This window comes from Protopterus annectens, chromosome 2.part2, assembly GCF_019279795.1.
Source record: "Protopterus annectens isolate FY-2018-M chromosome 2.part2, PAN1.0, whole genome shotgun sequence".
Lineage (NCBI taxonomy): Eukaryota > Metazoa > Chordata > Ceratodontiformes > Protopteridae > Protopterus > Protopterus annectens.
Genome location: NC_056730.1, coordinates 472,194,596 through 472,209,621, shown reverse-complemented (window position 1 = coordinate 472,209,621; position 15,026 = coordinate 472,194,596). Strand labels below are relative to the sequence as shown.

General features: G+C 37.2%; 1 protein-coding gene across 2 annotated transcripts in view; it reads right to left on the bottom strand.

Moving 5' to 3' along the window:
• The window catches only part of ANKDD1B (ankyrin repeat and death domain containing 1B), a 1,083,940-nt gene that overhangs the window by 546,258 nt on the left and 522,656 nt on the right, over positions 1–15,026 (bottom strand). For both annotated transcript variants that reach the window (XM_044063959.1, XM_044063958.1), the window contains exons 5-6: positions 5,444–5,548; positions 3,805–3,903 (exon numbers count right to left, since the gene is read on the bottom strand). In XM_044063959.1, coding sequence (XP_043919894.1) covers positions 3,805–3,903; positions 5,444–5,548 — 204 coding nt within the window. The remainder of the gene's footprint in view (positions 1–3,804; positions 3,904–5,443; positions 5,549–15,026) is intronic.

Genomic DNA, 15,026 nt, shown 5'->3' with positions numbered 1-15,026 from the left:
AATACTTCTAGAATAACACACACACACACACACACACACACACACACACACACACACACACACACACACACACACACACGCACGCACGCACGCACGCACACGCACACACACACACACACACACTCTGATATAAGTGAGTCGTTGCTGGATATGAACACCTACTTACCAAAGTACACAAGGTGGAATACATTGCATCAACCACCAGTGTCAAAGAACATGTCTGACTACAAGTGTGAGATAGAGCACATTTGACTAGATGACCTCATTAGTGTGTTGCAAAGCAGATACTTGGGATAAAAGGGACTGACAAAGAAAGGAGACCCCCCCTTCTGGTGCAAATCTACACATCAGATCTGTGGTTGAAGCCAGTCATACCTACCTCTAGAATTATACACACACGCTCTGATAGAAGTTAGCCATTGGTGGATTTGAGAACCTACTTATCTAAGGTACACAAGCTGGAGTACATTGCATCAGCTGCTAGCACCATAGGAAAAGTCTAACTACAAATGTGTGATACAGCATATTTGAATTGATGACCTCTTCAGTGTGTTGCAAAGCAAATGTTTGAGATAAAATGGACTGAAAATGTTGAGAGAGCCTACTCCTGGTGTAAATTGACACATCAGATCTGTGGTTGAAGGCAGTCCTACCCACCTCTAGAATCACACACACACACACACACACACACACACACACACACACACACACACACACACACACACACACACACACACACATTCTGATGGGATTTGCACACCTACCTATCTAAGGTGCACAAGCTACATTACACTGCATTAACGACCAGTGCCACAAGAGAAGTGTGACTGGAATTGTGAGATAGACCATGTTTGAATGGATGACATCATCAGTGTATTTTAGAGCAGATGTTTGGAATAAAACTGAATGAAATTTATGGGGAAGCCCTCTCCCACTGTAAATTATTCTCCCAAGTGGAAGTGTATATATCAGATCTGTGGGTGAAGCCAGTTCTACTTAGCACTACAGTTTTATGCACACACTCACACACACACACACACACACACACACACACACACACACACACACACACACACACACACACACACACTCATGTTTTTACTACTTAGTGACTGCTGGAATGAAGTACTTACCTATCTAAGTACAGATTCTAGAGTAAATTGTATCAACTACCAGTACTACAGGAGAAGTCTATCTACAACTGTGAGATAGCACATACATGTAATATACATCACATGTTTGGTTGAAAAGAAGTGTGTCTTGATAGGTAGACTAAATAGCAATGCATTGATCACAATTAATTACTTACTGCACAGATAACTCGTATATCATTTCATTCTTGGACATTCTGGTAATATAAATGATATGTACCTGCTACAACTTTGAAATGTTATTTATGCCACATGAGTTTAACAGTTGCTATTACATTGATCATTAACTTGTATTACATGCAAAAATTATTTTCTGGAAATATTTCCCAAGGATGTTCACACAGGTCTGACTTGAGAAGCTTATTTTAGGTTATAGTGTCATTTAATAAACTGTTTAATTACTAATTTTGTTCTATATCCAGGACATAACCAAAAGTTTTTTCTTCTTATAAAGTTGTCTTATTGGTATGGGGATATGGGGGATTTCACAGGTATTGTTTAAATGTACATAATAAATATCATCACAATTTTTATGGTGATGCCTGCATAATTATTTGTTTTCTGCTGAGGCCTGGCAGTAGCTACAGCAGCAGCATCTTGTATTATAGTCTGGTCACATGCAGATATATGATAGCAGCAGTAATCCCTAACATTTTCAAAGTGTCTTCATGGCTGTATTACAACAAGTCTTGGAACTCAGGGCTAAAGGAAGCGTGGAGTGACTCATTTTGTATATTCCTGAATTGCTCAGCCATGATGATTTGCTTTATTAGCATGTAATTTGGCTCTTTATTCCCTCATTAGCATATTTGGCCATTAACCTTTGTTTTGTAGCTGGGAGCAACATGTAGAACAGTTTGCTGAATAGAGCTCGCTCTTCATGTACACAAGCTTAGAGTAACATGTAAGCATTTATGAATCCCAGTCATTATTTATTTGGGACTTGTTTTTCTTTGGAACTTAAAAAAATTGTTAAGGAAAAAAATCCATAACAATATAAACTACTTTACAAAACTATACCACTACAGTTGCTATTTCTTAGCAGATTAATGCCCACCAACATGGGTGCTATACGGAAATTCTAGCCCTTCCAGGCATAGGGAGACACTTCATTCATGGGATTGGACCTCAAAGCACCCAGGGCAATCTGTTATTTCCCTATAATGCCCACCTCTCAGGAATTATTGCTTAATTAAAGGGAGAAAATCAAATATTTTACAGACAACCAAGTAGGCTCCATCTATTGTTTCCAGAGGCCACATCTCTAGTTACCCAGTTAAATATCAGAGTTGGATTTGTCTGACATGAGATTTGTTCTGTAAGTTCATGTTGCCTCTATTGCTTCTATTGCTGTACTCACATCCTGTTTGTAAAAATATTAAGTAGCAGTTTCATTTACAAAGATTATCCTAAAACTAAGGTGAGATTGACATATCAGTAGTTACCTCTCTCTTCCTTTCTTCCACCTTGTCTTTCTCCAGACCTCTAAAACCACTCATGCTTCAAAGTAATTCATTTAGCACAAATAGTGATTTTGTATACTGCTTTACTCCCTCTAATATTCTTGGGTCAGAGTGAATTTTGTCTACTCCCATGGCTTTGCTCAGCTTCTCTGAATGGACTAGTGTCCATTTGATTTCCACATCCATTCATGAAGCCAATGCTTTTTTCCTATGAATTTAGAAAAGTGCTTGCTTCTGAGTGTTAATAGTTACTTCAGTTTTCATTTCATTCACTTTTATTTTAAGTCTTTCCATACACTTGCAGTTTGGCTGGCAATTTCACTTAGTGTTCTAAGACAAAACCAACAAATAAGCTATGTCATGTTCACTAGCATTTTTTAGTCTTATGGGCTCCATCTGAATTATATGTAAAATCAGACCACATATATACTCAGACCTGAAAAGTGGCAGTTATGCGTAGTTGTTCATTTTTCATTTGAGTCAGCTGTGAGCTTTTCAGCTAGTGCCAACTCATCAAGTGCATTCTGCTGAATGGGTTCAAATCTGTAGTGATTTTAACTTAACTGTAAGGTAATGTAATTTCAGAATAGGTTATATAACTTACAAGGATTCCAGAAGGAGTAGGGGGGAGCTTGCTCCCCCTTCATTGCAGACTGCTGAGTCACTCATGTTGGAAGGAAATGGCTAACTGTGAACAACAATTCTACTATTTGTGGAATACTGTTCTGCTGATAAACTACATACAGTAGTTCTCATATAACAAAAACTAGAATCCAAAATTATATTTTCTTCTTTTCACTAAGGTACCTGAATAATGATTTGTCACCTTTTAACTTCATCTGCTATTAAACTTCATATGGCTTTTTTCATCATTAGCTTGAATCAGAAAAGAGAATTCAAACAGATGAATGTAAACATAATTTTTAAGTTGCAACACAGTTGCATTTGAAGGTGGCAATGTTCTGCACTGTTCTGAGCAAAACATACAGGATTTCATATTTGTTAGTTCATGATATAAGCAGCAGCTATCTTGAATCCTTACATTGTGCAAAAGGGATAGTTAGGGTCTATATTACATCCAAAGAAATTGCTAGAACAGATACATGTGATGTGACAACTTCATCACTTGATTCTTTTAATGTGGTACATTTTATACACTCTTATAAAAGAACATTTGATGCCCTCATTACCTTATCTTTTTCATCACATGATAGCTGCCAGTCGCACAGTGCTCTCACCATTTCAAAGCATCCATTTTCAACAGCAAGGTGAAATGGCTTTTTCCACCGCTGCAAAATAAAAAACAAAATTAAAAAAAATAAAAAATAAAAAAATATCAGAAGAAGCTTATATAAACGTGTGTTTTACATCTTAGCAAGAAATAGGCTAATGTTTAGCAGCTTTAAATTATTTCCTTTTTTGCTCCTGGTTACAATGGATTGCTATTTTCAAGTATTCTAGCAATACCACCAGTCTTCTTAAACCAGTAAATGCATAACTGTTTGATTTCTGTATTCTGCTTGTTTATGCTACTCTATTTTACCACTTCATTGACTTTTGTGTCTTCACGTAACAGAATGTAAAGCGCTACATAAGGTGTCATATGTCTTTGCACACTGCAGCATACTTGACAAGCCTGCTTTCTTGTCTAGTTTGGATGGGATCTGTATGCTTCACATCCAGATGAAAAACAGCTATAATTTGCTGTGTTCAGAAAAAAAAAATAAACATTCCATGCTGATCTTCACAAAGCAGAAACTTTTTTGGGAAGGAGATAATGTTACAGTAAACAATATGCTTATAACAATTACATTTTCTGTGATTATGTCAATATTTTTGTTTTTAGTATTTGTTAACACAGTAAATGAACTTATAGGTTCATAGGTTCATAGAATACTACTAGGCTAACTGCCCTTAGTGAGCCATTTTAAGCCTAGCCAATTATCATATTTGAGAATCAAACCCTGCACCTTGTGTTTCAAATGTAAACAAAATACAGCCATGAGCCTAGCCAAAGGAAAACAAAAACAGGACATATTAATTCATAATGCAACTAATAATTATTATAATGCAACACCCATCAAAATGGATCAACAAAAGAAAACACTAATGTAAAGCAAAGAGCGGTACACCTACATATAAAATAACATTAAAGCAAAATATCTAACCCAATAAATCATCATAATATTAGAAAACCTGATCTTCTTAAAAAAATAATGATTTTAAAATAGTAATCTAAAATAAAATAAAAAAAGGATTTTATATAACATTTCAGAGATAGTGGATCAAGGGGTATTAACATAGGAGAATACTAGGCAGAGCCGATCCATAACAATTGTGTCACTGACTTCAGCTCACATAACCTGGGTATGACCAAGTGGCTAGGGCATAGAGGAACCACCTGGGGGCAGATGGCAGTGAGTGGCCAATGACAGCTTGATTCATCCTAGTGGTAGGCTAATGGCAGACCTCTATCACATGTGTGCAACTTGGGGTGCACTGAAATCCAGGTTCTGTGGTAGGAACATGAAGTACAAGCCCGCCAAGGAGTGCACAGCATTCCATCTAATAACTGTTAGTGTGTAGAATCATGCATCCACAATGGTTCATTCAAGAGCATCTAAGAAACTTTCTAACTCCTAACCATGCTGATTGACAGCTATGATCTCTAGCCATCACCTTCATGACACTGAGAACTAGAGGGAACTAAGACAACGTGAAGATGATTGTGGTTTGATGGCTGTGGGAGGGGGACAGTACAAAAAAGATTTAACAAAGAAGGAAAACAAAAATTTTGCAGTCATGTTTATTGCTGAGTATACAGCTTACCTCATTAGGCTCGTTCAGGTTCTTCATGGACAGATCATCAATCAAGTAGCTGGCAACTTCAACATGATTATTGCAAGCTGCAAAGTGCAGAACATTCATTTCATCCTACACAAAACAATATATAAGGAATGAGTGCATATATATCACCCTTCTGCACCAATAGTAGCACTCAAAAGCGGACAAAGAGGTTTATCTGACATGTTACAATGTTTGTATTTCAGTTATCAGGCTTATTTGTCAATTACCAACAGTAAACATAATATATTTAAACATAATGCATTTCATTAAGTTTCTGCTTGTTTGCTTTTGTTTTTTTTTTCCTGATTCCATTTTGCAAAGTCAGCTACAACAATACCACATCTTACTGTACGATTCTTCTAAAGTGACTTTCATAACATTTTTGTTTTAATGTACTGATAATGAAGAACCAAAGGCCTCAATTTTAATCTCTCCTGCCATTCTGTTCACATTGCTTTAACTAAGAACAAGTATCAGCAACCATGGAAGGTACAATAAATGTACAACAAGCAGACAACTATATGCATTCACCAGGAAAATATGATATTGCTGCCATTAATGACCCACCTAAATGTAATATATTTATATGTGTATAAGTTGGAAGGTATCAGTTTTTCTATGGCTGCCCACTGGTGCTGGGGAGGGGAATTTAGCAGCAAATTAGTTACTTACTTTTCACTAGCAGGCAGTAAGTATTGTATTTCCAAGATGGTGAACATGGCAATAAAGCTTATTCAAACAGTTTATTTCTATTAAGGTTCCTTTTAATTTTTTCATAGTTTCTTGGTACATTATTTGGGGCTATAATGTATCCTGCATAGTGACAACTATCTACAAGAGATCAGAAGATAAGCACAGCTGAAAATGCTTGCAGGGTAACTCCTCAATACGCATTGTGACGTTTGTAAGACTCAGTGCATAATAAACCAATAAATAAGTAGACAGGAGGTTTGTTTTAACGAGTACATCCCAATGCAGCTGTATAAACTGTAGATTATGCACAATGAAAATACTAACCTTAAAATATTAGTGGAAAGATCAAAGGTTAACACGGTACTTTCTGAAAATCCAAAGGAAAATATGCCTGTAAGTTTTGCAAGCAGCCCTTCCATTACATTTCCTACCATGGATAGGTGTTTGGGGACCAAATCACACTATGCTTACAACACCATATGTGTTGTATAACCATGGGTAGGTGTTTGGGGACCAAATCACACTATGCTTGCAATGCCACATGTGTAGATTAACCATGGGTAGCTGTTTGGGGACCAAATCACACCATGCTTACAACACCATAAGTGTTGTATAACCATGGGTAGGTGTTTGGGGACCAAATCACACTATGCTTGCAATGCCACATGTGTAGATTAACCATGGTTAGCTGTTTGGGGACCAAATCACACTATGCTTACAACACCATATGTGTTGTATAACCACGGGTAGGTGTTTGGGGACCAAGTCACACTCTGCTTGCAATGCCACATGTGTAGATTAACCATGGATAAGTGTTTGGGGACCAAATCACACTATGCTTACAACACCATATGTGTTGTATAACCATGGGTAGGTGTTTGGGGTCTAAGTTACACAATGCTTGCAATGCCACATGTGTAGATTAACCATGGGTAGGTGTTTGGGGACCAAGTCACACTCTGCTTGCAATCCCACATGTGTTGTATACTTTGACTTTCGTTATAGCTGTGAGCAGCTCTGTCGGTAGAATTTCTCATAAACTATAACAGACGGTATATGAGCATGTGTACACCATCAAGAATAAACAGAACATGATTTCCCTTTTTAAACCTTCTATAGTTCACAATAATTTCAAGAAGTCTTCCTTTTTTTGTTTAGGATAAGGTGAAACTGTACGTTCAGGGAGTAAGGTGGTTTAGAGACAGTTTTGGGCATTAAGGAACTCTGCAGATAGCTATGCATAAAAGCAAACATTGCACATAGATAAAATAATTCCATTATTATTAAATGTGTCTTGAAAAAGAAGGCTGCCAAATTATATACTATAAAATATTTTTGTTTTGTTGAGATTGGTTGTTGTGTGGCATGTGATTTGTGAGAACAGATTTCAAGTATTGTATGCTTCATCATTTTTTGTTCTTAAGAAGTCTTGTAATAAATAGATGAAAGCACTCATGTACATCCTTGTTATATGTCCTTTGATGGCTTGGTGATGTGATGTTTATTTTCCAAATTTTAATACTAACAGAGGAGGAGGCCAAGAACAGAGCGCTGCAGGAAATTGCTGGGAAACTGCTGGTGATATTTTTTTCTGTTTAGAACAAATACTCTTAACCTAAATCATATGGGTTCTGTCAGAAAGCAAACTACCTAGCTGCTGAAATATTGTATGGGTTAATGTTGAGCTGACAGAGTATGTCAGTAATTCTGTCATAGAGCATAGTGTAAACGGCCTTGACAAGGTCTTAGTAGGCAGCATGGACTATGCACACCTTATCTATGGTCTCAGTAACCCATTTAAAGAACTAAATCAGGTTAAGCAGGCCTGATCTGTCTTTTATAAAGCAACATTTTTACATATCCAGAGATAAGGTCACCTACATTGTTGTTTATTAGTTCAGCAATAATATATTCCATAGACTTACAAATAATACTATTGAGACTAACAGGTTAGTAATTTCCAAAGTTACTAGAAGGACCATCTTTATGGTAGGGCATTGCAATAGCTGTTTTCTGCACCGCAGGGATAGAACCTGTAGAGACACTCAAGATGAAGACTTGATGGAGGGGTTTTGTTAGGGAGCATTTGCCTTGGGTGCAAGGTGTTAGGGAAATGATCGGGAAGTTCCCATATTCTTTTTTGTACAGGCATTTCTGAAAGCTGGTACAGAAGTGCACAAACTCAGCACTGCAAGCGTGTGGTAAGCTGTAGCATACTGTTTGCTAGAAATCGCTTAACAGAATTTAAAAGTAGATGCAAAAATATTTTTTGTTTGCTTTTCAAATGAAGATCTGAGGGGTCGGGGATCTTGTTTGCTTTTCAAATGAAGATATGAGGGGTTGGGGATCCGGCTTTCAAACTTGGAGCACAAGACTAAAAGACAGCCATTTTAGGCAATGCCAAATTGACAAACCTACCATCATAGCAAATAAAACCCAAAGAAACCTAAAGATGTTACTGCTCAATGCTAGGAGCTTAAACAAAAAACTCCACAACCTACAAGCTCTGTTCACTCCAGAGAATACATACATCTGTGCCATTATTGAGACAGGTTTAAAATCCATAGAAAGTACTTCAGCAGCACAAGGCTTCAGTAACTTCCACACATTTAGACCATCCGCTGCATAGATATGGACAAAAGTGGAAGGAGTCTCAGTCTCTATTAGCAACAAGTATAACTCTAGGTTGGTTAAACAGGATGATGCCCTGGAGTTTATCCACATGCAAATCACCATAGACAAAGTCCCATACCATATGCTAGTAAGCTATAGGTCACCCTCTATGTCCCTAGGATCCCATCACTTGTACCTCAACCTACAAGAAACACTCACCATTAAACCAAATACCCTGTTCTTAGGGGGAATTTAACTACCCCTCTATAGAATGGAAAACATACACTGCCTCATTCTTGCAGGCACAATGATTCCTGGACTTTATTAACAGAATACCCTTGACCAGATAGTATGAAGACTCAGCAAAGGTTCAGACATACTGGACCTGGTATTCACCAATGTGGGAGAGTACTGCACCCCCCACCCCCTTCCAGTGACACATCCTGACTGGTGAGTCCAGACCACAAAGCTATATCCTTTGAAATAAAAAACAACTTGGTAACCCTAACAAACACTGTAACAGTTGGAACTATTCCAAAGCAAACTACATCATACAAAGCAAGAGTCTGCCAAAATTCAATGTCCCTCCCAACCCTGAGTTCACAGCAGCTTATGCAGAACTGTTCACAGTTACCCTGTACAACCATGTAAATGGCTGTATATTGGCTGCTGTGCCTACTAGAAGTAAGTCCAAAACAAACTCTAAAAACAAACCACACTGGTGGAATCCTCACCTTAATAGGCTAAATAACAAAAGGAAAGAGTTATGGCTAAAATCAGGAAGAACAACTCCCATAATGATAAGAGCTTTCTAATTAAACTAAATAGGACACTAAAAGGACTAATTAAGTCCAACAAGGTTATTTAAAAGGTCAAGCTAGCCTCAAAGGCAGCACACATCCATATACCAAACTGGTGGTCAAAGGTGCCACCTTCATTGAGTACAGCAATGTAGCAAATTTGCTGGCTGATAAATTCAGCTCAAATGTCACCCCCCAGCCCCCCCCCCTGTTTCATCCCATGAAATATGTACTAGCATAAACCCTAATTATTAACAGGGAGCAGATCCTGGAAGCATTTGCTAAGGCCAAAAAAACACAGCCTCAATGGACCCTGGCAATATCCTGGGATGCCTCCTAAATAGCTTGAAACATGACATATCAGGAGCACTTGAGTCACTTTTCAACTATAGCCTCAAAACAGGGTCTGTACCATAAGAATGGAGGACTGCAATGGTTATCCTACTGCACAAGGGTGGACCATCAACAGGTCCCAGAAACAACAGTCCAACTAGTCTAATTAGTCTAATATGTAAAGTCATTGTCATGGAAATGATCAACAAAGACATAGGCAGCCTTCAGACATGGGACTCAACACAATTTGGCTTTGTCAAGGGAAGGACATGCCTACTAAACCTAATGGACTCCTTTGAGAAGATCTCCAAGACAATGGATGAGGGGAAATGGTGCATACCACCTACCTGGACCTGCCTAAGGCAGTAGACACAACATCCCACTCAGGTATAATTGACAAACTCACCAAACTGGGCATAAATCCCTATATAACTCGCTGGATTTTCAGCTGGCTTACAGACACCTCAGGTCTCCATGCTGGGACTGCTACTATTTGGCATCTACGTCTTGGAGTTAAAAGCTAATGTCAAGGGCTTTTGGCAGACTAGGCTCCTAAATTACTGCAAACAAACTGCCCCCCCCCCAAGGTTAATTGCTCTATCAATAAGACATGCCTAAGAGTTGACCTGCTAGTCATGGATCTGGGCACATATTTAGACAGTAATCTGGCATTTGACCAATCTGTGACCAAGGTAGTAAGAAAATCATTCTATGTTGGACAACTTATAAGTAAGGGCATGTTATCCATATCCAAGGAAGTCATTGTGCCACTTAATTCAGCCTTTATCAGATCCGTCTTCAAGTATATTGCCCCCTTTGGCATGAACCTGACCAGAAATATGCAACAGTTGGAAAGCCCACAAAGGTTCCATATCAAGAGAATCCAGAGTATAAACATATCATCTTATACGGATTGCCTTAAATTTACATGTCTATACTCAGTCTCCTACAGGTTACTGAGAGACATTTTATGCCTGGCATACAAACCATCCTCATATTCAGCTCTAATGGACCTTTTACAAAGCCACAAAACAGTCAGCATCAGGATCACTAGATCCAAGGATTTAAATTTTGCTTGTGAAATAAATAAGACAATGTTGGGGAGACAGATACATGTCTCACTGGATCCCCATGCTCTGCAACAGGCTCCCCACCCATGTGAAGCAGAGTCCATGCCTAACCCTATTTAAGGATAGCCTTGATAAATGGATGGGAAATTGAAAATTCATCCATGGTCTGGTCTGCATGTATGACAGATAGAGGCAGACAGTAATGCCAAAACTAACATGCCCCCAAATAACCTCTAGAAACCTAACATATCCCTTCCTAATAAATGTCCATGATACATAGGGACACAATTGGGTTGGGTTACATTGCTAGGCTTATAAAGGCCCTGGTGGTCATTAGCCTTGTGTATACCTATGAACCTATGACAGGACCTTTTTTGTCTTTGTTATTCAGCTGAATAGCTGAGGGGGCAGGGATGGTTATGGATCAGGGTGGCAAATGCCAGATTAGGGCCAGCACCTGGCACTGGATGAACCATATAGGGCTCTGTTCAGTAGATATCCAGGAATACTGCCAGCATGTATGGAACCTGTATTTTTAATTTTGAAAAGGGCTAAATGGACTTGGTCTAAATCTATTTTGAAAGGGTGGGGGAGGGGGAAGGACAGATGGGAGGGTGAGTGGTATAAAAGTAAAAGAGAATTAGTCCACAATAAGCTCAACAATGTCCTTGAGGGTCAGAGAAGGAGATACAATTAAGACTAAGCTTGATGCAGGATTGGTGGTTACTTCTAAGCCTCTGAACATTACTGAAGAAGGTCTTAAAATTGTCTTTTGAATTGGTTGCAGTCCTAAGTTCATAGTCAGCCTTGCATTTCTTAATGGTAAGTTTGAGGGGCTTACCTGTTTTAAATATCTTTTATGGTGATAAACTGGACATCTTTTAAGACAGCCAGGATATTTTTTTCTTTTTTCTTTTAGAGTTTGTTTATATGCTGTTTCTATCAGCTAGGTTTAATTTTTAACTTGCCATTACACTTGCATCCGACTGATACAGACACCAAAATAAATCCAAGAGGAACTATCTATTCTACACTGTGGCTTTTTCACTGAAGAAGTACCCTCAAGAAACATCATGGGTAGAATATGACACTCTGACTTCTCATTCCACCTCAAACCTTGATAAATAATATAATGCATAATGTGAAGGTATTTATAAAAAAACTGTAGATAACAAAATATATCTGAATTCCCATAAAGGATCTAACCCCTCCTTTTCCATACATTTTGAGGCCTTCTCAGTGCTGAAGCAACAGCAGCCCCCATGATAACCCATCACTTGTGGGTCATGCATTATAAGACAGCTCTGGGTGAGTGAGAGAAAAACAACTCTGAATATATATCTTCAGTTTTAGTGAGACATTAAACTGATGTCTTAATATATCCTGTATAGGAGACAAATGACATTGTTAGGTTCCTCCATCCTTCCACTAAGCTTTGGTCCTTAATGATATCCAGCACAAAAAAATAAGTATAATTTAACCGAGAAGCCCAGACATAAATGTGTATATTCAGAAGACTCAATGTTAATAGTCGGGTTAATAAGAGGAGGAGAATTACAGTCTTGCAATGGTGTAAAAATGTGAGGCAGAGGTTGTTTGTTTACAGGATACAATATTTATTTCAGAAATTGAAAGAGGGCAGGTAGAAGCATTTTGGGAAGGAGGTGTGGTTTGGAACTTTGGTAGGGAAAAATGTTCAGGTGTGGTCTTTATGTCTGGAGAAGATATTAAAGTTTTAGATGTTTGCACTATTAAGGTAGGAAGAACTATAGCTGTAGATGTTAGAAGAAGTAATACATTTTTAGGGTAATAGGAATTTATGCATTCACTTCAATAAAAGAAAGGGAAGAGTTGTTTGAGCTTTTGAAAGCATATATAATAGTAATATGGAAATGACCTTAAAGGGGGAGTTCAATTGTGGGTTAACAATGTATAAAAAAAGGAAGGAGTAGACATTAAAAGAATAAAAATACCTATGAAATGTGGGAATTGAAAATTATGGAATATAGAAGGATGGAAGTATAAACAGGTGTTTTAGATTCATAGATTGATTTCTTCATGCTATATAATTCATTAACAGAAGTTAAATGTTTTAAGGTTGTTAATGGATTCTCTGATAATAAAGGTATTTGGGCTGAATGTGGTAAGAGTAATGAAGGAATTACTGAAGGAAAAAGTATTAAGAGATTATTAATGAAAGGTATTAATATTAGCATTTTAGAAAGGAAAACTAATCATTTTTGGAATAGGCATAAAACAGCCAGGGATTTTTATGGTTCATGACTGAATGGTGGATTGAGTTTAAGGAAAAATATGAAAACATCTTTTTAGATTTAGAAATGGATAAAAGAAAACAGTATAAGGCAAAATATAAAACTAAAATTAAATGTATGTGTAATAGTTTAGATAATAATTCAGAGAAGTTTTTTTATGTATGGAAAGGAAGTTTTTTGAAAATTGAAAGAAAGTAAAATGTTTATATTAAAGCAGAAACATTCATTGGTTGAAAGAAAAAAATATGAAGTTTCTCCATTTTGGGTAAATGAGTTAAACATATTAGGTATTATGAATGAGATAAAAATGGTGAAGGAGTTATTGTGAAGAATCAACAAGATATACTATTGAATGTAGAATTGCATGTTCAAAGAAATTTATAAATTAACATGTGTACAAACCAAACTATAAAATCCACCAAATGCACACAATCCTGATCTGCAAATGAAACTCCAGTGAAGAAGCCAAACAACTTTATTAAAATCATAAATCAATTCAGTCAAGCACTTTGGTCCCAATACACAACCAGGACTTCATCAGAACAGAATACATACATTATTTCTCATTTTTAAATAGTAACATTACTCTCCAACATGATGTCCTTAAAAGAATTGCCCCTACAAAAGAAAGCCTTAAATCAGTGGTGCACAACCTTTTTGTGGGGAGGGCCACTATATTAATTCTTAATGCATCTGCGGGCCACCTCAAAACATAGTAAGTAGTTACGAGTTAACAATTGGTACAGGTGACTTGCATTTTTACTTAAGACAGCAGTCATGAAATTGCCTGTTTTTTACATCAACTTTGCATTTAACTTTATTCTGGCTTGCAACCATGACTTATTACAAACTCTTGCAGAAAGTTACTAATGTTTACAGACTATAAGTTATAAACAAGAAAGAATAGTTACTTCTGCGGCTAAAATTAGAAGTGTGCGCAACTGAAGTCAATTAGGTAAGTAAGCACATGCTGGAAAGTTTGCATGACTGGAGTAAGGCATAGTATTTTTTCACTTTTTTTAAATTTTTTAGGTTACGCTGGATGGCGTTGTGTGGTGGGCCGGATTTGGCCTCTGGGCCAGACGTTGTGCACCAATGCCTTAAATGCTCCTTAGTTAAACCAGACAATAATCCATCATCTCTCTTAAAAATTATGAATACAACAAAAAAGAATGATTCGACAAAGGCATCCATTTCATAAACTCAGTTAAAATATATCTAAAAGTGTCTTAAGAAATGTATAAGTCATCATAATATTAATTGAATTATTAAATACAAAAAACTTTAAACAACCAATATACATATAGTACATGTATAATAATAATTCTAACAAGCCTATAATATAGCTGCTTTCAATTTCAAAACGGATGTTAGAAATGTAGTCCCATAACCCTGGTGCCTTAATATCTTCAGGTCCAAACTAATCCCAAAGGTCAAGATATTTCATATTTTAATTATAACAATCAGGATACATCTAGTCATATAAATTCTAATTTAGTGCAGTTTGATTATAATGACCCTTTAGAGTTTCCCCCTCTGCAGAGGCCAGAAAGAATTGAGAACCATGAGATGGGGACTGTACAGGGAACACAAGACAAACTGTATCAGGGACAGTATTATTGTCAAAATCAGTAGTGGTGAATATTCAAAACAAGAAGGGGAAGAAGCAAAAGAAACTACTATTAAGTAAATCCAATATTAGTCTCCAGAATACCCTTTCCAGTTTGGTAATATGACATGATGGTGAACTGGCAACATCTAAGGGGTCTAATATATTCAACTA